The sequence below is a fragment of the Cavia porcellus genome, unplaced genomic scaffold (assembly GCF_034190915.1).
Source record: "Cavia porcellus strain 051 isolate PalLab524CR breed Dunkin Hartley unplaced genomic scaffold, mCavPor4.1 scaffold_7, whole genome shotgun sequence".
In the NCBI taxonomy this organism is placed as follows: Eukaryota; Metazoa; Chordata; class Mammalia; order Rodentia; family Caviidae; genus Cavia; species Cavia porcellus.
In genome coordinates, this window is record NW_026947490.1 from 45,993,156 (window position 1) to 46,015,920 (window position 22,765).

A 22,765-nucleotide genomic window follows, 5' to 3' on the forward strand; every position below is an offset into this window, starting at 1 on the left:
TATGTGCCTTGTATATATATATATGTGTGTGCGTGTGTGTGTGTGTGTGTGTGTGTGTGTGTGTGTGTGTGTGTGTTATTGTGAGTATGGGCGCATGAATATATATGATGATTATGTTGTACATGCTCTGTGTACATGAGCATGTACAAACCTGACTCTAAATCAAATCAGATCTTCCTCATTTGTTTACAACAGGCACAAAGAAGAGTCTCCCCTGCCTGTTAAAGAAGCCAGACATCTACTGGTATGGTGAAAGGAATCAGCAGGCCTGTCAGCAATGTCATTCAGCATGGTACAGCAAAATGTAACGAGCTGGAGTGGCTTTGTCTTTGTAGGATTCTCCAGCTTTGGGGAGATGCAACGTTTTCTTTTTGCCTTGTTCTTCTCTCTGTATCTCATTACGCTGACCAGCAATGTCTTCATTATTGTAGTCATCAGGCTGGATAGCCACCTGCACACCCCCATGTATCTTTTTCTTTCCTTCTTGTCTTTCTCTGAGACATGCTACACTTTGGGTATCATCCCTAAGATGCTCTGTGGCCTGGTTATGGGTAGCCATGCTATCTCCTACACAGGCTGTGCTGCCCAGATGTTCTTTTCTGCCTCGTGGGCCTGCTCAAACTGTTTCCTTCTGGCTGTTATGGGCTTTGACAGATATGTGGCCATCTGTGCTCCACTGCACTATGCCAGCCATCTGAATCCCACCTTCTGTTCCCAGCTAGTCTTTGCCTCCTTTCTGAGTGGATACCTGTTTGGCCTGGGAATGACACTGGTCATTTTCCGCCTCTCCTTTTGCAGCTCCCATAAGATCCAGCACTTTTTTTGTGACACACCTCCAATGCTGAGCCTTGCCTGTGGGGACACAGCACTAAGTGAGCTGGGGATCCTCATCCTCAGTTTGGTGGTCCTCTTGATCTCTTTTGTCTTCATCACTATCTCCTATATTTGCATCCTGGCTGCTATCTTGAGGATCCCCTCTACTGAGGGGCGCAAGAAGGCTTTTTCCACCTGTGCCTCTCACTTCATAGTGGTCATTTTTCACTATGGCTGTGCCTCTTTCATGTATTTGAGGCCGAAATCTAGCTACTCTCTTGAGCGGGATCAACTTATTGCTGTCACCTACACTGTGGTAACCCCTCTCCTCAATCCCATTGTTTATAGTCTAAGAAATCGGGCTGTGCAGACAGCTTTGAAAAATGTTTTCTGGGGAAGTTTACTGAGTAAGGGATGAAAGATAGCCCAAAGGAACACTGGCCTCTGCGCAGTCTGGTCAAAGACTGGGAACCTAAGCTGATGGGCCAGGTAGTCCAAGCCTCAGGCCAAAGTTGCACTTCCTGCCAGGGCCTGAAGAGCCCACTCCGCCTCTGCCTGCTCTTCTTCCCAGCTGCTTGGTATGCAGAGACTGGACTCCCATCTACCTGTGGTGATCACAGCAGGCACAAAAATTTATTTTCCTTTAAGCCTCATAGATGGCACCACTCATTACTAAAGCTCATAATGTAGTAAGACTTTGCTTAATTTACTAAGATCATTACAAATTTTCTAATCAAGTGAACAAATGAGAGGATGCTGAAAAGTCCACACTCAGGGCTGGCAGGAGCTCTATCATAAACACTGGAGAGATTTCTACTATCATTACACAATTAGTGTATGCAACCTATAATGTTTCTCAAAATCTAGAATTCAGTGTGTGACAATCTGAGTGAGAGATTCATTTAATGCCTTGCTAATGGAGAGATGGGCTATTCTTTCTCTCCTACTGAGTGCTTTTTCTTCTTCTTCTTCTTTTTTTTCCGGTACCAGGTATCGAACTCATGACTCCCTGCTTGCTAAGCAGGTGGTTATGTCATTGAGCTAAATCCCCAGCCTTAGCCCCCATGCTTTTCATGTTATACAGTTGATCTCTCTATCTATGATTTATTATTATTTCTTCTTCTTTACTTTATTTTATTACCTAAAATGAGAAGATTGTATTTAAGCAATTGCATTTCTTTTCTTTATTAGTTGCTGGTGGTCCCTGGTGTCAATGACACTTTTCCGTCCTCAAGTGGTGCATTCTATTCTAAATCTGTTGTAGAATTTGCTGTTCTATCTAATCTGCTTTTCACCTACAATGATTCATGCATGGTTCACACATTGTCCATGATAAGTAAAAGTATAGTGAATTCTAGCAGCTGTCAGGGAGGAGATTGAATGCAAGGTCTACAGTTTAGCAGCTTTGCAACCCTGAGTAATTTGCTTCATTTTTTCAGCTTTCATATTCTCCAGTGTGTTTAGTTTCATAATTTTCATTAACAATTAAACGTTGTATAAGGAATGTCAGACAATGCCAGGGCCATAGTGTTCTTCCACTGAATTTTAATTGCTGCCAGTAGTGCAGCAAGGAAAATAATAATTGCTTTCAGTTTAGGGAACATTTATTCTAGAAGAAGGATCAGAGAAAGCTACATGTCTAAGCTGGTACTTGTTTTTGTTCCCAAGGAATGAGTCTCAAGTGTGCCGACTGGAGATAGTCAGGAGAGACAACAGAATAAACAAAGCTGGGTGGTAAGAAATATACCCTGTTTCTGAGCTCAGAGAATTGTTCAGACAGTTTGGGAATGCCTCACAAATTCTCTTGAAAAGTTTTCTTGAGTGAGAATTTTGGTGGTGGTGGGCAGCAGGTAAATATTTTGGTCCAGATATGAACTTTTGTGCGTGGGAGACAGGACACAGTAAACATTTGAGCAGAAATTTAAGAAGCATCCCAGAACAGACTTAAGGAAATGGATCAATTAGCAGAGAGGACAACGAATTTCAGCAGGGGCAAAACAGAAACAAAGAGAAAGTCAGAAATTTAGTGCCGTCATTCTAAAGAGAGACAGAAAATAAGGGTAATAATAGAAACAGAAAGACATTACAACACATTTAAAACAGTAGGATCCAAACCCACAGTATTTGTGAATGAGACAGAAGATGGGAGTGACTTACAAGACTAAGGAGGGATTAGACACCGATGATATTTTTCAGATAGGAAACAATATTTTTTATATTCTGAGAAAAGAAATATATTTTCTACTTAGAATTTGATGAAAAATAAATTTGAGAGGAACTAAACTAAATCTCAGAGAAGAAAGTAGGCCAGAGAAAGGCAGGTGAGTCAGTTAGATGGCAGGAAGTTTCAATGTCAAAGGAGAAAGATCTTTTGCCACGGGGTCTTTTTTACTATAAGTTGGATGTCTTTGCCCATTGAACTGAATGTGTTTGAGCAAATTAATTTTCACATTCTAGTCTAGTCTATTCACTCAGTGTAACAGTGCCCAAATGCACATTGACTGAGGCAGATAAGAATGTTTCAAATAGTGCTAACTATTGATCAAAATTCTATCTAGCTTCCAAACATGATAGTCTTACATGCAGAAAGATATAACACTCCTTGGAGGCATTTTTGAAGTAAAAATTCCTGGAATTCATCTCTGTTTATTTCCATAACTGATCTGGAGTGGGAGCAACAGAAACAGTATATAAAACTTCCCTTCATGATCTCTTAATTAAGGAGCTGAACATGTACAGGATTTAGTTTAGTGGTGTAAGCACCTGCCTGACAAGCACAAGGTCATCAGTTCAATAACTGGTACAAGAAAAAAAGACAAATTATTCTAGTAGTTGTGACAGATATACTTCTGATGAGACAATAATCTCTTATACAATGCTCTTTTAAAGGAGCTATGTTTTAAGTGTGGATATTATTAATTTTTTATATGTAATCTACCAAAAGTGTCTTAAACATGCTGTGTTTGGATTTTTTCAATTGGCAAATAGAATGATAATAATATCTGTTAGATAGTATTGTTTTGGTGAAGATTAATGTAAAGATTTTAGGACAAAACCTGCTAAATATTAAGTACAAAATACAATCAATTTTTGAAATGTCTAGACTGTATCACTTTGCGGGTGTTTTGCCTACCTGATGCTGGTGGAAATCAGAGAATGGAGTGTGGATTATTTTATATTCTATGTTATATCTGGGGAAAGAAGGTGGGAGGAGAGGCCAGGAAGGAGGATCTAGATTCCAGAAACCTGAAAGTATTAAACAGCAGAAATTAGATCATATCTATGAATCAGGCATGAAATGGATGGCATTAGTTCCTTAAGACGTAAATCTGTTAGAGGTGAAATAATTTTAGAGAGCCAGACAAGGAATAGAAATCAAGAAAGAAAAACAAAGTTGTCACCATAAGCTGGGCTCAGGGACAGAGAGTAATCTTTGAATTATAGAGAAGAAAATTAGCAAAAATTTAAAAACAGGATTCTAGTTCAAAGTGAGTAGGCAGTAGTCAATAGATGGGATTCAGTTAGGAAAAAATTAACACCAGAATCAAAAACTTCCAATTGTTACAATATTATACTTTACATACTTATAATCTCTTATATAAAATATGTATGCTGTTTCTAAAACCATTATTTTTGCTTGATGTGTAGGTGCTAAGAATCTAATGTCAGAAGGAATTGCATGCAATTGTGATACTTCCAAATGTTTTTCAGATACTGTCTAGTCTTTATATTATTCAATCTCTGGTATAAAATGTTATAGAACACTTTGCTTTAAAGTTTTTTAATCCATCAAATACCTACTACTCTAATTTGGCCTTGATAATTGTTGGTAACAGTGAAACTAGGGAGAAATGACTCATAAGACCCCTTTGCGTTGATTATTTCTAGCACACATTTTATTGGATATTCCCCTATTTGGTAACTGGGATATTAAATAACACTTATTATCAATTGCTTATTGGGCTGAATAATTTCATATGTAAAGTATCAGGTTATTTGTAATCAGATAGTGTAGTCTTCATTTTCAAACATGAGAACTGAAATACATTTTAAAGTGAAACAGAAATTTGTGAATAATAACTTTAGGATAGTTTCTGATTGTCATTTTCCATAGGATTTGGTTGCTTATGTAAAAATAAAGTGCTTATATATTACTAATGACAAAGAGTTTCTGAGTTTTAAACAAATTTGTATTAAGTAGTTCTTCTAGTAGAATTTCCTCCTACAATAATGAGAGTTACTTTTGTGTGGAGACAGGATTTAGTCTCAAAATGCCAGTCACGTGACAGTACTCATGGACTGGATAATGTTGGTTGTTTTTGCATGACACTAGCAATTATACACAAGGCCAAAAAAAGACTTGGGAACTCTCACCAGAAAAACAGACCATTTTCTTAAATAGATCAAATCAGACTGTCCCTATTAAATCTGTTTAGATCAAAATTGTCCGGAAAATTCCTAGAGATAGCATTACTTATTCTTGTTTTTCCCTTTATTTGTAATTTTATAAACAATTCTATTCTCTTATTTCAATACTTGATGAATGTAAATAAACCCAGCTGTCCTTTTTAGCACATTAAACCGTAAGGGGGAATTAGGAAAATAGAGGATGATAGGGGCCCACGCTATGCTGGAATTTTATTGTTCTGAAAATAATAACATATAAATTCAGTGTTTGGGTGTAAGAAAAGGACAAGTCCAGCCACATGTGGTATTGCATGCCTGTAATCTCAGCACTGAGGAAGCTAAGGCAGAAAGATTGTGTGCCTGAGGCTAGCTTGGGCTTTATAAGAGTTCCAGTCCAGTATTATTATGCATTGAAAACTCGTCTCAAACGGAAAAGAAAAGAGAATGGAAAAAAACAGAAAGAGAAGAAAAGAGAGCAAGTTAAGAAGAAAACAGATTCTCAATTTATTTCTGTGCAGTTGAAGTTCATAGACTAAAATATTACACCCTCCCCAGATAAACATCTTCATTTTCAATATAAGAATTTAAATATATTTTACAATAAAAAGGAACTATAAATCAATTGGGTTATGTCTCTTCTGCAATGGTTTCTTTTACAATATAATTAGCTGTTCAAAATGAGATAATAGTAAAGAAATACAGAAGCTCAGTTGGATAAGAAATAGTTTATTTTATTTTTAAAAAATAAACACTTTCTTCTATACTCACAGCACAAAAAATTGATAAAGATAAGCAGAACACAAGAAAACAGTTAAAGAGTAAAAACATTCACGCTTCCAAATTTTGACTATTTGCTTATGAAATAACTCCCTGGCCTTTACACCTCCAACGTGATTAACATCTATCCATTCCAAGTTTGATTATTCTTTTTGGATCTTGAAACAACTGTAATACACACACACAACCAATCTTTACACTCCCACATGTGTCTGCCTCCCCATCCCCCAGTACTTTGCAACCAGGAGAATTTTCCACAATCCTGAAGATTCTATTTATCAGTTACCAAAGTAGGAATTGGTGAAGCCAACATAATCATAGCCAGCAGGCTGGCTTCGACCCCGTGGGTCCACATACTGCTGCATATGTATGGTACAGAATGACACTTGCTCTGGGGTTAGCGCCTGAAAAGCATAAAAAAAGAAAGACATAGTAGAGAGGCAGAAAATACTTCTAGAGGATGATAGCCCACGCTATGCTGGAATTTTATTGTTCTGAAAATAATAACATATAAATTCAGAAATCCTTGGGATTTCTCTTATACCCTAAATGCAGAAGTTAGAGCCAGATTTCAGAAGGATGGGGAAGCCCGATTTCCATCATACTCTTTTCTCTAAAATGTATGATTTCTAATCCATAAGATCAATTCAAACTTCTAGCTTATCTCTTTTCTGAAAAAAAGATCTAATTCCTATATTTCTCATTCTCTAAATTTTGCTGAGTAAGTAAAAGGAATAAAATAAAAAGTTAAAAATAAAAATTAAAAACCTGTCAAATGTTTTGAACCGACTTTGATAGTCAAGGAAGAGTTACTATAGGTTTCTGAGCAGGATCCAAACAAAAAAGATTAATCAAAACATATGACATCCTGGAAAGAGAAAGTCTCAAAAAGAGAAAAATAGGGAAGTGGGTGAGAGGTTTCAAAACAGACAAACAAAAGTGAGCTGACCCAGATCAAGATTATGAGAGCATAGCAACTAGAATCTTACCTGCTTCAGATCATCTTTGGTAATATAAGACTTTCCCTCTGCCAGGGCCTGGAAAGCACTCTCTATGTCATCACTGGTCTTGATATTTTCTGACTCCTTGTCAATCAAGAATGATGTGTAGTCTTCCAGGGAGACATAGCCCTTCCTGTGTGAGAAATACAGAAGCTGTGCTTTCCAAAGACAAGAAGAAATCCCATCCCCATCTTATACAGTGTTTTAGAGGCTGAGGGGTGATGGATTCCCTGTGGTCTCTTTTAAATAATCTCTTTGAGACTGTGGGTTACACCTGCATTCCGACTTATCCTCTCTGTTTTACACCCAAATAAACCCTTATTCTCAAAATTCATATTCAGCTTCCAGTTTGGTTCTTTTAAGAGTTTTGGAATTTCTCATCAACCTAAGTCCCCAGACACCTAAATTACTAGCATTCTTGTGTCTGGTGTTAGAAAAGAATTTGTACCTGAACATCAATTTGATCTTTCTAAAACTCTTTCACACCCCCCACAAACACAAACAACACCACCCTCAACATAATGGCTTTTTTGTTGTCCATATCTACTTAAAATCCCACATCTATGAACAGATTTCTTCTCTCAATTTTTATTTTCAGAACCAGCTAAAATCCATAGATCAAAGATACATCATGAATGCATCAACTATTATAACTGTGCTAAGAATCTGTTTTGAAATTGGCTTTATTGTTACATTTATATTTTTGTCTTTAAAATTAAAAAAAAAAGATAAAGTATGAATTGGATAGCTTTTAGGGTTAGGTCCAGTTACAGTTAGTGCCATTTACTTCTGAAATAAGCTTGAAAACATACTAAGAGCTTGCCAATTCACTTATGACTGTATTGACATATTTTTCAATTCAGTGAGTTTCTTCTTTTATGGACCACTATACACTTTAGCATTCTCGCTCCAAGCCCCTATCTTCTGTTGGTCTGGCTTTTGGTCTTCTTACCTCCCTGGATCCACAGCATCCAAGAACCTCTGGAATCTAGGTTCAGGTTCATCTTCCTCTACCATGGGCAAATAGTAATTGAGTCCTCTCAGGCAGGACCGGAATTCTTTGTGTGTCAAACGCCCTGTCAAATTCTCATCAAAATGTCTAAGAATAAAACATGTTATTAATCTCAAGAAAGAATCAAAGTATAATAGAAATAAGTAAGCCTTATTGTATCAACTAGAAGTTTAGTAACACATAATAATATCAGAGAGCTGAGAAGTGACCTTGTCTGTATCTCTGTATCTTCTGAAATTTTTAAATAATGGATAGAAAAAAACACAATTACTAACCACTGAAAGATATACATTTTTAAACTTCAACAATTTCATAGGAATTATATTAATATATTTCATAGGAATTATATTAATGTATTTTAATATATTTTTATATTATAATTACATTAATATATTATTGAAATACTATGATGTAATTTGTAATTATAATAAATTATAACTAAAGCTAGTTCACATATGTAGATTTTAAGAACCCATAAGGTGGAGTTAGCATTATTCACAGACTGCAGGTGAGGAGAACAAGAAGTCAACAAGAAGCTAAGACTTCCTGTGAGACAGTGCCATGTTCAGGCTGACTAGGGGAGAGTGAGGGGCCAGACTCTTCTGGCACATGGGTAGGGAGACAAGAAGAGCTAACATCTCCACTGCCATAAAGTGATGGAGAGAAACACAGGCTGTGATGACAGCTAACGAGGGAAAATACAGCTTCAGGTTTGTAATGTTTAGTGAAGTGTTTCACTGACTTTGCAAGCCAAAATCCAGTAGTCTAACTATCTATTAAGAGGATAGCAATATGCAGTGCAGCATATATAGGGGATCTCCTTTTGAAAGTGGTAGCCATTGTTAACTCTCTATTACCTTGTTTTGAAATCCTGTATCATTCCCATTGTTTTGTTTGGTTGTGTTTTATTGTTTTATCTAGTTTGATTTTATTATATCTGACATCATGGGTGGCTATTTCAAAAAAATAAGATATACTATGCCAGCCACTTTGGATTCACTATTACCTTGTTTTGAAGTCTTGTATTGTATTCATTATTTTGTTTTTATTGGTTTGATTCTGTTCTGTTTCATTTGATTTGACTATGTCTGAAGGTATGGACAGCTATTTTAGACAAAAGGCATTATGGTAATTGTTACTTTCCTACTATCTTGCTTTGAAATCCTGTGTCTCTGACACTGTCTTGTTTTGATTGGTTTTATTCTGGTTGGTTTTATTCTCTTTGAAATAAAGTTTTAAAAAGAGAAAAATATTCCATTAAATCAAACATAGGAAAAAAAGTATTTGGTGCGTACAGACTTATTCTGAAAGGCCTAGAAAATGGAGTACCAATTAACTATGAAGTTATACTCACTTATAGGTGGTGCTAAACTCCTTCAGTGTGTCCTCACTGACACCTATGGTATCCCTGAAAGGAAAAACATGAATTACCCATGAGATGAAACAGCAGACTACCAAAAGATATGCATGGGAATGACAGGGACCATCTAGACAGCTAATATGCTACTTGATCATCTTGTTCAGAAGTTGACAACCTATACACTATTGCTCGCATCCAACTTGTAATCTGTTACTATGTAGCTCATGAATCGAAAATGGCTATTAACTGTTTAATTTTGTTAAAAATAATCAAAAGGAGACTGTTAAGAAGTGTAAGAATAACGTTCAAATTTTAACATCGACAAGTTGTTTTTATCATAGCAGCCATGCTTATCCACTTACAAATTATTTATGGCTTGTTTTTCCATTGTCAGCAGAAATGAAAAGTCAGAATAAGTCTTATGACTCATGACGAATAAATTATTTAAGATAAGGCACTTTATAGACAAAAGTCCCGATTCCTGATCTAGATAAAAAATACTGCCTCAAGCTTGTTGAAATCTAAAGCTGCTTTGCTACAATTAACTTAGCTAGGAAAAATTAATTTCTGCTTTTTTTTGTCTGTTAAGCCATATTTTTTTCCATTCTAGATATGATATCCTTAATGGAATTTTACGCATAAGAGGTCTATTCTGAAAAGACCACACAAAGTGGTAAAACAAGTCTGAGAACTACATAGCGGAACCTGCTGTTCAGACTGATGATGAACAGAATCACAGAAAGACACCTCTCTTATCTCATTACAGACCTCAGTACAAAGAGCAATAGTTCCTCTTTAGAGTAATGAAGGGAGAAAAAGTTGGCTTTGGAGGTAAGTATATGATCTCTCTAGCATCCCTCTAATCTAGTACCCCATGTACTAGCTCTTAGTTATGTTCCAGCTGCCCCCATCACCCTTCCCACCCTGGCTGTGGACCCTCAGTACTTGGCTTGGATCTGCTGTTCCAGATTGTGTTGCATTCGCATTCCCAGCTCATGGAGCTGGTCCCACTGCTGGGCCAGTCCAATGGTGCTGTATTTTATGTCAAGGATCAGAGCCTCCTCCATGCTATCCCCTAGGTCAACAATCTTGTCTAGCTGACGCTTCATTGCTTGGATCTCCTTCTGCTTCCTCTGGCAAAAGACAGAGAAGAGGGTCAAACATTCAGGCCACTTGTCCCAACTGTAGAGATTAGAGAGAAGAACAAAAGCTGATGAGTTTGAGTTTCCTTTTCAGTTCTCTTTGGAGGTCTTCTTGTTCTCTATGAGAAATGGAAAACAAGAAAACCATTTCATTTATGTTTTCTTCACTTATAAAACAGTGAGAGATTTAGGTGCAAGGATCCCTGAAATTCTCATATGTTTTGCAAAATTAATTCTGATGAAAAGATGAAGAACAGTAGAGCTCTGGAGTCTCATGAATCATTATGTTTTATTAGTTTTCTATGATCTGCACTATGAATTATCTGCATCATCAATAGTGCCTGAGTTCTAAGGTTCATCTAAGTGCTCCAGTGTTCACTCATGGGACTCCTTTGTACATTCAGGCATATATGTATAGTCTGCTTCTGCCAATCAAGCACACTGTATACAAAATTTCTTCATTCTGTCTATGAGGTCTCGCCAGGAGATATTGTTTCCCAAGGATATCAGGGGTAAATTGGTGCTCTGACAGAAAGATACAGGTATGTGTGAAAAAGCTAAAATGTTATAAAACTTGCGACCCTCCAAAGATCAACTTTACCTGGTATAATGTGGAAATTAATTTTAATTAGTTATTTTTTTTCTTTGGAAAGGAGGTAATATTGAAAACATGATTGAGAAACACTGTTAAGTAAACTGCCACACTAAACTGCTGGGAGAGAATCTAGATTTTATGGTATCATCTTATTATTGCAGATAAAAAATCATTGATGTTTCTCACTGCTGCCTAGAAACTTTTGTATCTGCTGTCTTACAAAATTAATGCAGCAGTTCTGTAATATGATTTATCTCTATTTTGTGCAGAAATAGAAGTTCAGAAATTTTAAATAAATGGATAAAGTTCACATTCATGAAGTGATGTGTGGTGCAGCATGCAAATGGATGCAGGTTAGCACTACAGCCTCAGCTTTTTAACTGCAGCTGATATTGACCTAAGGACATCACCAAGTTGCCCCAAGTAGTTTTTCTTGAATTTTCTGTAATTCTAGCAATGTATTTAGCTAATGAGCAAACTTTACTTACTTTATTGGCCTCCAGTTGAGATTCCAGGGTTCCTGTTTCTTTGAGCAAAGATCTAATTAAGAAACAAAATGAAACATTATTCCTAATATTGGAGGTCATTGTGTCATACATATATGCCAAATGAAAACTCCTACTTTTGTTTCTACAAGTACTATGGTCTTCAGTTTTATTATTTTAACTTATTAGCACACTTGTATAATATAGAATGTTTACTTTCCTGTGGGAAGCTGGTCCATGCTCATGGCACATCTTAATTCCTTAATTCCCTTCTCCCTGTCCTTCCTTCCTTCCTTCTTTTGTTTGTTTGTTTGTTTCTTTCTTTCTTGGCACACATTTGTAGTATATAATGCTTACATTCATTATGTGGAGTTCTCAAAGAGGGAAGAGGATAAAGCTCTGGATGGAGGAGGGAGGGAAGGATAAGAGACTCCAAATTGGACCTGGGATGTGTTATGTAGATGGTCTTTATGAAATGTTATTTCAGAATGACAAATTTCTAGAATCAAACCTTTCGTCTTCAGCATCTTTCTAGATTTACAAAAGGGAAGTAAAACCTGTTCCATTCTTTTTCTGTCTAGAAGATGGCTTGTAGGTCTCTTGAAACTCTACTGTCCATAGTAGTCCTACTTAGAATCTATGGTTGAATTGCTCTATTAATCTTGCAAATACCAAAATAGAGGATACTCAAGTTCCTTATATAAAATGACATAGTATTTGCATAAAACCTATACACATTCCCTGTATATTTATAATAATTTCAAGGTTACTTATCTATAATATCTAATACAATGTAAATGGTAAATAAATCCTTGTCATGTATTTTTTACAATGTAAATGGTAAATAAATCCTTGTCATGTATTTTTTTAGAAAATAAAATAAATTTGTAGCGTTCCAATGCAGACATTTTTCTGAATATTCTCAATCTGTTTCTGATGGAATTCAAAGATTCAGATGCCATGGTAGCAAAAGGACAACTCTCCACACATAAGTGATGCAGGCAAACTTCCACTGACTGGAGCTTAAGGACAGACATAAATGTAACTTTCTTCTGGCAGTATCATATCGAAATGGCATAAAGATACCTCAGTAATAAGACCTCATTAACTTACGATTCTATAAAAATATAAGAAAATGAAATAATGATAGAATACTGACCCATCCAGAAAATAAGACCTGGACATGGAGAACAGGAACATGAATCAGGAAAGAGAAAAAAAAATAATTCATTAACATGGAATACTTCAATGGACCTTCCTTCATCAGATTTAAGCCCTCTGTAGTCATAAAACCATGTCCACAAATCTCAAAGTCTCACCTGCTCTGAGAAGCTCAGAGCCTTCCATGAAGCTTCAGAGAAAAGAGCATAGACTGCAAAGGATGTGTTCTTCACTAGGGGCTCCAGGACAGATATGATAAAAAGCCCACAACCACAGGCAGAAGAAGACATATTATTTATGATAATATGTTCTTTAGTTCTTTTAAAGACAAGATGCAAGGTTTCTTTTTATTCAGTCTTGCTTCTCATTAACAATGAGTTCACAACAAGAAAATATATCATGGATCATGCAGTAACCTCTATTATACTTAAAATGCCACAATTCTGATCAACTCAATGGATACACAGTCTGTTCAGCTTCTGCATCTGTCCTAATGCTTACTGTGTTCCTCCCTATATTCTTTTCCAGATCATGTACCAGTTGATGTGACAAAGGTTACCTTCGTGTACAGAATATTGTGCACCTAATAAAAGAAAATGACCTACATTATCTCACTTGATTTTTACTACAGCTTCCCTAGGTAGACTACATAATCACTTCATGTTAATTGTTGCCAGTATTTTCTGTTTCTGTAAACACATATGTGAGCAACTCAATTTATCTTCTGTTTTTTTCTGCATTTGGATGCAGAGGAAATAAGATCTGTTCTGTGCAATTTTCAGGGTTTTTCTCTGAAAATAATAAAATGAGTATGGAAGTGCTTTTGAAGTGCAATGTAGCATCAAACATAAAGGTTATTATAATTTTGAATTATAATCATAGGCAACAGAAGAAAAATTGAGAATGTGGTAAAATGGATAACAGGATGAAATTTCCACTTCCTGACTGTGGAAAGATTGATTCAGATAGACGTCTGGTCCAAATGTAAAGCACAATAAAGGTGTGGTGGATTGGAGACAGAGAATAAGCTGTGAAAGTCTCTCCACTCCCCTTCAGATATGTATGTCATTCCTGTGTCAAATGGTGCCTATGGCACAAGAGTCATGGCAGTGGAGGGTACTCAGCAAACCTGGTCTCCTGGACCCACTGAAGAAAGGCACCGGCATTCTGTTCAAACTCTTGGCACATCTCAAAATTCTTGACTTGCCTTTCCTCTTCCTTTTGCAGCTCCTGCTCTCGTTCCTAAAACCCCAAAACCACAGGGAATAAGACTCACAATGAAGGCTCTTCTTTGTCATCATGAAATTAACCTGTAGTCTCAGCTAAAAACCTTCTTAGATATGTCTTGTATTCATCATGCATGTGTCTAAGTGTTCATATTTCTTCTAGCACATCAATTCTTACTTCACAGTTGTGAGGACAGCCATGTCAACACCTGTAAGTACTTATGGGAGTATCTGAGGCCAAGTACAGAAACAAATAAACTGGTAATAAAAGAAAACATCTATTTTCTCAAGCTTGTTCCTCTGATTGGAGGAGAGGGTAGCATTTAACCTAAATGAACACATAAGCTGACCTAAGGGGAAAAGTAGTAATAATAAGGTTTGTTTTAAAAAATGGCAATATTCCAAGTTTTTTTTTATTTTTATCCTTTCACTAATCTTTGCGGGATGTTTCAAGTTTTAAATATTTAATCTGGTAGAAAGAAATTAAAGATAAACTCATAAAAGGAACTTGGGAGGAGCATCCAAAGCAACAAACATCTTGGATGGAGAGATAGACAGGGTTTGTGAATTTTTTTGTCATTACTGAACCCACGTAGTGAGCTTTTATTTAGTTCCTTGAACCATAGAAATATGGTCCTATCTACTCTGTGGGGAATGAGGTGTACATATTGACAGAGGATTATGCAGTTTTCAGTTTTTCCTAGAGAGTGTCATTTTATGACTATTTTTTGTCACAGTATAATTATGAATAGTTTTCCTTTCTATCTTAAAAGTTCCCCAACTTGGACAATGAATTAAATAGTCAGACAGCTTTAGACCACAGTCTCTGTTGCACCCACACTAATTACCTGGATGACCTCAGACAAGTGTTTCCAGACCCTTTCCAGCACCTCTACAGTTAGCCAGGTATAAGGGCTCGAAGGCACATTTAAAGCCTTAATCTTCTTGTCAAGCTGTAGCAAATATTTAAAGTCTTCTTGGCGCCTAACCATGGAGGCCACAAAGACTTCGTGGTCCTTCTGCAGCTGCCGAATCTCATTGAGGGAGACGCAGTGCACAGGCTCTGACAAGTCCTCCTCAGCATTCTCACACCAGTTGTTGAAAGCCGATGCCTTGTGTGCAAACTCCATGAACAGCTCCTCAGCCTTGAGAGAAAATAAGAAAGCATTGTTATTTTTTCTGGTAAAGCCACTCAGTAGAAGAAAAGCTTGAGCATAAAATCATAATTATATTGAAATATTTGGATGGTTAGCATTCTAAAGTGGTACAGCTAAAACCTGTGGGGACCATGGATGGACCTTAAAGTTAGAGGTACAGTTCCAATCTTAGCATTTCCTCATTATGTGAAATTAGCAAAGGATCCCATGATTCACAAAAGAAATGAGTCACTGATTTCAAAATTTATTTTGCCTGTAAGTTCTAAGAGTCTCAGGGGTTCTTTTCAATTATGTAATGTGTTATTCTAAAGTCTTCCCTCCAGTTCTATGTTGCTTATAATAAGCACGCAGAAATAGGTTTGATTATGATGTGCATCCAAAATGATTCCCACAAGACTCGTAGGTTCAGAGGTGTGGAATTTGGAAGGTGATTGGCTCATGAGGTGATGTACTGATCTGTGGATTAATCCATAGATGCTTGCAAAGCTAACTGCGCTCTTAGGAGGTGGGCTTGTCTGAAGGTTGGTCACAGGGACAAAACCTACAAGGATGTATCCTCCTCCTCAGTGTCTCCATTCTCTCTATGATTCCTGCCTGCCATGGCATAAGTATCTTTATTCTGTCAGGCCTTTATTCTGTCAGGCACTGTGTCTGTATTGGAACTAGCCAATCAGATACTATAACCATGAGTCAAAATAACATTCTCATTCTTTAATTTGTGGGTGTCCCATGTTTTTCCCTGAGACAAGAAAGTCATTAAGACAGGTATTCAATAAATACATGGAAAATGATTGAGTAAACTAGTGAGGTAGGTCTGTTTTATCCTTAATTCACTTCTTCTTTCTCTTGTCCAAATTTCTGCAGACCAAAGCCTGCTGGCATCTCTTGAGCTACACTATGTTATTTTCCTGACTTCCTTTTGAATCTTGTTCAGATCTCATTTTATGCCTGAAGCTTTTCAAACCACTCCTTTAATCTGTTTCCTTCATGATTACAACATCCATAGCATGAATCCACGTAACTCTCACTGCCTGGACCTATCCACACACTCTGAAGCACTCTACTGTGTCTACTGCAAGAGAGTAAAATCTTGGGTCATTTCAGATAACCAGAAAATGTTTTAGATTAAAAATTTATCATAGATTTTGGATCAGCAGATTGAATTTTTAGGAAGATTTGTTTGGAAAGAATTAAATAAAGGATTTTCTTCTTCCCATCAAAGGGAGATGAAAAGAAAAAAAATATTATCTACATGAAAGGAGAGTAACAAAGCTTCACAATATTATCCCTCACCTTAAGCTAATTTCACTGATATGTATGTTAAAATAAACAAATACAGAGAAAATTAACATGGTCCTCCCTTACACAGGAAGAATACAAAAGCCTACAAATAATTTCATATTACTTTCATAATATTATGGATTGATTGAATTTTTACAAATATTTTATAATCAAAAAACAAAATAACACAACCCCTTAGTAGTTTAAAAACTAAGGAAATATATAGAAAATAGAAGCAAGTTCCTCTATAGAACATAAGCATGTGTAGGTCAACTTGCCATTTTGATGGTTTTATTTTTGTTTTAAGATTTAGATTGGCACTTTATTAAAGATCCAGAATGACTGACATTTACTTGTTCATTTGTTTGTTTTCAGAATTCTCTAACTCCCTGCTTTAGCATACTACCAAAAGTTCCTTCTGCTCTGGTGTGTTCAGTAAATTCACAGGAATCCTGATTTCTTTTAACTGTTAATGTACTCTGACCAACATCCAGTACCTTAGCAGCCATCCTTAAAAAGAATATTTGATTCACCTATGTCTACATAGAACTTAGTTATTTATACTGCAATTTTAGAAGTTAATTGTTTATACTACAAACAGTTTTAGATCCATTATCTTTTAATATCAATAACACAAAAAAGCAGGTGAATGTGGCAATACTGTTCTACTTCTTAAATAGAAGCAAGGTTCAACGTTCTAAGTGACACACGCAAGGTTCCTCACCCAGGAAAGTCAATCCAAGGAAATATTAAACCAAACTTTCTGGTTATCTGTAGAGGTCTCCTTTTATGTTGCTTAGATTTAAGTACAAGACAGAATTAAACCCTTCCCGCCCTCACTGTGTCATATGCAAGGGCCTTTGACTGTCTTGTTCCATCCCCCTTTTCCACAAACATGTCTTGAATGTATTTCAATTTTTTAAAAAATTCTTCCTAACCAGACGTAGTGTTGAATCCCTGTGATCCCAGGTATTTGGGAGGGAAGTCTGAGGAGAATATTTCAAGTTTAAGACCAGCCTGGGCAAGTTATCTCTTTTAAATTAAAAAAAAAATAATAATAATAAGGTTGTGAATGAAATTTATTTGTAGAGTGGTTATTCAGCACATATAAAATCCTAATTTCAAAAGTCAAATAGTGCAAATATCAAACAAAAGAAACCTTATGAACATAAAACACATGAACTGCTTTTTGCCCAATGAGAACGCTGTCTTGACTCTTTTCAATGTCCCAGACTATCTGTAGACTTTCCGCCAAAGTTTCTAGCATCTATCTCTAAATTCCATGTCTAATATCTAGAAAACAGAGGCCACATTGTGTCTCATCATTTTCTTTCTTTCTTTCTTTCTTTTTTTCTTTCTTTCTTTCTACCTGCTGTAGAGGCAGCTGCTTCTCCAGCAGTTTCTGTCTGTGGGCTTCAGCAGCTTCCAGTAACTGCTCCCAGCGCTTCATCAGGGCAGCATGGCGCTCCTCAATGGCCTTGGCCTGGCTGTGTTGACCAGCTACCAGTTGGTCCTTGAGGTCAGTGATCTTAGAAAGTTGTTCTTGCTGGAATCTCTGAAGACTGGCATCTAGCGTGTCCTAAAAAAACAAAACAAACGGGTACAAACAAACAAACAAACAAACAAAAAAAAAACACAGAGTCTATGAACAGCAAACTAGTACAGGTCTTAAGAGTTTATTCCTAACCAGAATATGGTTCCACCATGTTTCTATCATGGGCAAGATAATGGCTAGATAAGAATTAGGATGACAACTGAGGGAAAAAAATGTAACTAAGAGACATAAGTGACTATTTGGAGTTGAATTATGCTTACTTTCTATTTTATGCATATTTTGCAACTGCAGCTTAAATTACATAGAAAATTTATATTATGGGAATATTAGAGCATGATATAATGTTCCAAAGTTTCTCAATCAAAAATGAGCTACTGTAGTAGCTCCCTTGTAGTGTAATACTTCATAAGACTTTCTTTTTTTTTACTATTCTTCATTCTAACTAGTACAGTTGCACTATTAGTATACAAAATAACAAGAACTCCTACCCACTAAAGATACTCAAATACAGTCTTTGTAAAAAAAAAAAATCAATACCATAATCACAAAACTGAGGAAGTTCCACTTAACAGTTTTAGTAGATAGGATGAATTATTCCTTTGAGATTTACTTTGACAGCTGCATAAAAGTACAAATAGAAAGTAAGAAAGGTTTGAAAGGAATCAGAATGCAACTCTAGCAGGGTTAACATTTGTGGCTTGTGTGATGCTGAGATTAAGGGTATATGATTATTTCATCAATTCGCTGATTCTTGTCAGTGTCCTAAACACAGCAATCTGAATAAGATAAAAGGGCAGAAAGATGCTGTTGAATTCACTTGTGGCTTTTGCTGTCTCTGCTGCCATGAAGGGTTTCCCGTCTGCCATGTGCTAGCCCACCTTTGAGCCAATTGATTACAGACTGAAGGCTTCATATTGTGTGAGCTAAATAAATCTTCCTGTCCTTAACTCGTGAGTTTTGATGTTTTGTCTCAGCAACAAAAGAAAAGTAACTAAGACAGGAAGCTGAAGAGCCCAAAATTTCAGGGTGTGGGACCCCGCAAGAGCCTCATTCTCTCTGCTTTTCCCATGGAAGTAAAAGCTGTGCAGGGTAAGTGGCAGAAAAGAATGTGTCCATCAGAGTCTGAGAATCCCATGGAGTTAAAGAAATAAAAATAGGCACAGTAGAGTGCTGGAGAAGCCAGTAGACACCATAAAAGGGAAATGTGAAACTTTAGGTTCAATACTGTTTTGTCTTTTCCCCTTAAGGAATTTTAGATTCCTAAACAGCCTAGGCCACAATTCTAGGAAGATATAGCAGCTGAGATTCTAAAATGCTAAGTTGGCTTTTGGTGACATCAGAGTGGCAACTTCAACTCTCATCAAATTGAAACAGCTCTGGTTGCAAGGCTATAGCTAAACCTCAGAGAGCTTTGGGGAGTATGAATAAACTTATTGCACACAAGTACATAAACAAAACAAAACAAAGTAAAATGAGCCTGAAACTGTCTTGGGTCATTGCAATCTCTGCACAGAAAGTAGGCGAGGAGAAGAGGGAAACAGGGTTAAATATAGCTTTAAAATTAAATTCATACATTAATTTCTTTTAATATTAATGGACTCATGTTTTTCCAGTAAAAATCACTAAAATAGAAAAATAAATACCCAATTTTATACACTACACAATATTTACATAAGACACATCTAACTTAAATACACAAAAGTGTAGAAATAAATCCTAAGGCATGAAATAGATATACACTACAACTATTAAAAACAAATGTTGATATGTTAATATCTGAAAAAGCAGAATTCCATGATGCAATGTTATTAGAGAAAACGAGAAACATTCTCTAAGTAAGGATATCAACTCTCAAGATGATGCTATAGATTGAAACATTTTAGACTATATCAAACTATTTAAAAATAACTATATATTTTTAAAAACATAGTTAACAAAATTTGATCAATATAAATTAGTGATAAATACATATTCTTTTAAGATGCATGCTGAATATTTATGAGAGCATATTTTCAAATCACAGAGGAATTAAACCAAATAAAACTGTGAAAAAATGAGAAAACTTTTATGTCTTTGTCAAATAGTTAACAGACTAAAAGAAATTAAACTAGGAATGTCAGAAAAAGTTAGATTAAAAATTTTATAACAAGCAGCTGCATCTTCATTTGGATGGAAACATAATTAATGTTTACATCCTTGTATATATAAGAATCACTGAATTTTGATAATTTTTCATCTTTAAAATATTAAAGACAAAAAGTAAGAACAAGTTAGTCTCAAAAGAGTAAAAGAATGAAAAAGACACAGAAATATATTGCTGTGCTTTGAATATGAGTTAAAGGTGCGCTCCAAAGATTCATGCATTTTTGTCCTCAGCATGGTGATGATGGGATGGAATCTTTAAGCTGTTAGGTCTAAGGGAAGCTCTTTGGTCCATTAGGAGATGCCCATTAGGAGAGACCAGAATCTGAGTCTCTCTCTGACTTCCTACTTGTTCTCTTCCTTCTATCCTAGTTCCTGCTATTTTCTATGGAGCCCTCATCATGCTCTAGACTTCCACCTTCAACATGTGAGCTAAATAAATATCTTTTCTTTACAAAATTGACTTCCGTCTGGTATCTGATTATTAAAAAATGGACCAACACAGACATTAATGGAACACAAATATAAACAGAAAAACCAAAAAGCAAATATTGCTTTTTAAAAACAGGAAAGCCCTTGGGGATGGAGGAAATGGGGTGGGAAAGGGGAGCAAAAAGGATCAAGATATAGCATACACTTGTACCAAATCCCTATGATGGATATATCCACTATGCATGTCAAGCACATACAGCACTATTAAAAAGACAAAAAAGGTTGGTTCTCCAAGGAAATAACAAACACTTAACAGCAATACTCATGTGAGGACACACACACACACACACACACACACACACACACACACACAGAAAGAGAGAGAGAGAGAGAGAGAGAGAGAGAGAGAGAGAGAGAAAGAGAGAGAGAGAGAGAGAGAGAGAGAGAGAGAGAGAGAGAGATGGATGGAGAGACGGAATTATAAATACTGAGAAGGGAAAAATACTAAAGACGCTTCAGGCAATAAAATCACAAAATTTAAAATGAAACAATCCTAGGGAGACCCAACATCCTTGTCTGGCACCTGAGCCATCGCAGCCTGCTCTCACCTGTTTTGCCAATGGCATGAGAAAGGCAGTGAGGTCTGCACCATTGGCTTTGGGCTTCAAACCTGCTTCTTTGTCACCTAAAAAGCAAAGAAGAGTAATGAACAGAGGAAGATACCTGGGCTTATGGGCCATGATAAATGGTAATTTACATTAGACAATTTAAAAGCCTCCTGATTCTCTCAGACTGAGAAGTAAGTGTTAGAGGCAATTCATTGGAACATGGAAGCATGCAGAAACACTGGATTGATTTTGTATCCTTATACAGGATAGAACTGACAGAAACAGATTTAGAGCCAAGACAATTTTTCACTCCATTAAAAAACAAAAGGAAAATTTCATATCAAACATAAACTGTGAGTAAATCACACACTGTAAGTTAATTCTTAGAATGATTTGTGATAGTTTTACCTTTGCAAATATTTTGCTAAATCATCAGTTCCCCCCTTCCAACATGTGTTCTGTGGAATCAGGACACTGCTAGTTCCTCTAGCAGATATTTGTGTGTGTGTGTGTGTGTGTGTGAGAGAGAGAGAGAGAGAGAGAGAGAGAGAGAGAGAGAGAGACAGAGAGACAGAGAGAGAGAGAGAGAGACAGAGAGAGAGACAGAGAGAGAGAGAGAGAGAGAGAGAGAGAGAGAGCAATTGTGTGCAGAAGGATAAGAGTAGGGAGAGTGGTTAGTAAAGAGAAAACATCTTCTCCCACTGTAAGAGAAAAAGCCTCGGGGAATGTTTTGTAAATGCAATTTGTTTACATTTCTTAATTTCAATGGCTGCTGGTCCTGACATATCTTACCTATCCAGGACTCTGCCACATCAGCTTTCCAGTTGAATTCCTGGAAGGCAAGTTCATCTTGTAATTGCAACTTCCAAGAGACTAGTGCTTTGTCCAGAGAAGGAGTCATTTCATTTAGAGTTGCAATCTTAGCAGAAATTCTCTCCTTGTTCTGACTTTCCTCCTGGAATGCCCATATTGAGGGGGAAGAAAAAAGGTAAATATACTAATGGATGCATATCCAGAGCTAGAAATCTTAATTTCCTAAGTACCATTAAGAAACTATCATCTCTTTGATCTTAAATATATAATTATTTTCTCTAGCTCTAGTGTAATTATTCTATTATCCATTCATCTCTAAAGATGTGATTTCTGTTCGAGCATTTAAAGGATCTTATGTTTGTCACATAAATGGGATTTTAGTTGGTGTAAGCTTTTCACATTTATGGTGCTACCTCTGCTTAGGAGTTTTTGTATAGCACCCAGATAAATGAGACTTTATAAGAATAACATTTAAGCAAAATAATGATTCTCAAGTCACAATAAGATTGCTCTGGAGTCTTACTTCTTGAAGACTTATGAAGAAATTTCTTCAGATTCTGATACTTCAATTTTTTTTTTTTTTTTTTTTTGGTACTGAGAATCAAACTCAAAACTTCATGCTTGCAGGTAGGCCCTGTGCTGCTGAGCTGGCTCAGATTCTTAGAATATTTCACTCCACTTTTTTTTTCCAAAGTCAGTGATAAGATATATGGCAACAAAGATGTAGACAAAGGATTTAAGGAAATTTAAATGCAACATGTTTAGAACTTTAAAAAATATACTTTCTATCAATGAACA

At 36.3% G+C, this 22,765-nt stretch overlaps 2 protein-coding genes across 2 annotated transcripts in view; one reads left to right on the plus strand and one right to left on the minus strand.

Annotated features, from left to right (window-relative positions):
• The first annotated feature begins 289 nt into the window (after positions 1-289).
• On the plus strand, positions 290-1,231 carry LOC100722524 (olfactory receptor 10Z1). Its single transcript, XM_003466539.3, has one exon. It carries the CDS (start codon positions 290-292, stop codon positions 1,229-1,231), a length of 942 nt encoding a protein of 313 aa, XP_003466587.3.
• A 4,699-nt stretch (positions 1,232-5,930) lies between these two features.
• Positions 5,931-22,765, minus strand: part of Spta1 (spectrin alpha, erythrocytic 1) — a 72,610-nt gene continuing 55,775 nt past the window's right edge. The window contains exons 42-53 of the mRNA XM_063253474.1: positions 21,947-22,109; positions 21,155-21,231; positions 17,787-17,996; positions 14,828-15,124; positions 13,883-13,995; positions 12,752-12,769; positions 11,596-11,647; positions 10,316-10,503; positions 9,365-9,418; positions 7,951-8,097; positions 6,987-7,131; positions 5,931-6,401 (exon numbers count right to left, since the gene is read on the minus strand). Coding sequence (XP_063109544.1) covers positions 6,276-6,401; positions 6,987-7,131; positions 7,951-8,097; positions 9,365-9,418; positions 10,316-10,503; positions 11,596-11,647; positions 12,752-12,769; positions 13,883-13,995; positions 14,828-15,124; positions 17,787-17,996; positions 21,155-21,231; positions 21,947-22,109 — 1,590 coding nt within the window. The 3' untranslated portion in view covers positions 5,931-6,275. The remainder of the gene's footprint in view (positions 6,402-6,986; positions 7,132-7,950; positions 8,098-9,364; positions 9,419-10,315; positions 10,504-11,595; positions 11,648-12,751; positions 12,770-13,882; positions 13,996-14,827; positions 15,125-17,786; positions 17,997-21,154; positions 21,232-21,946; positions 22,110-22,765) is intronic.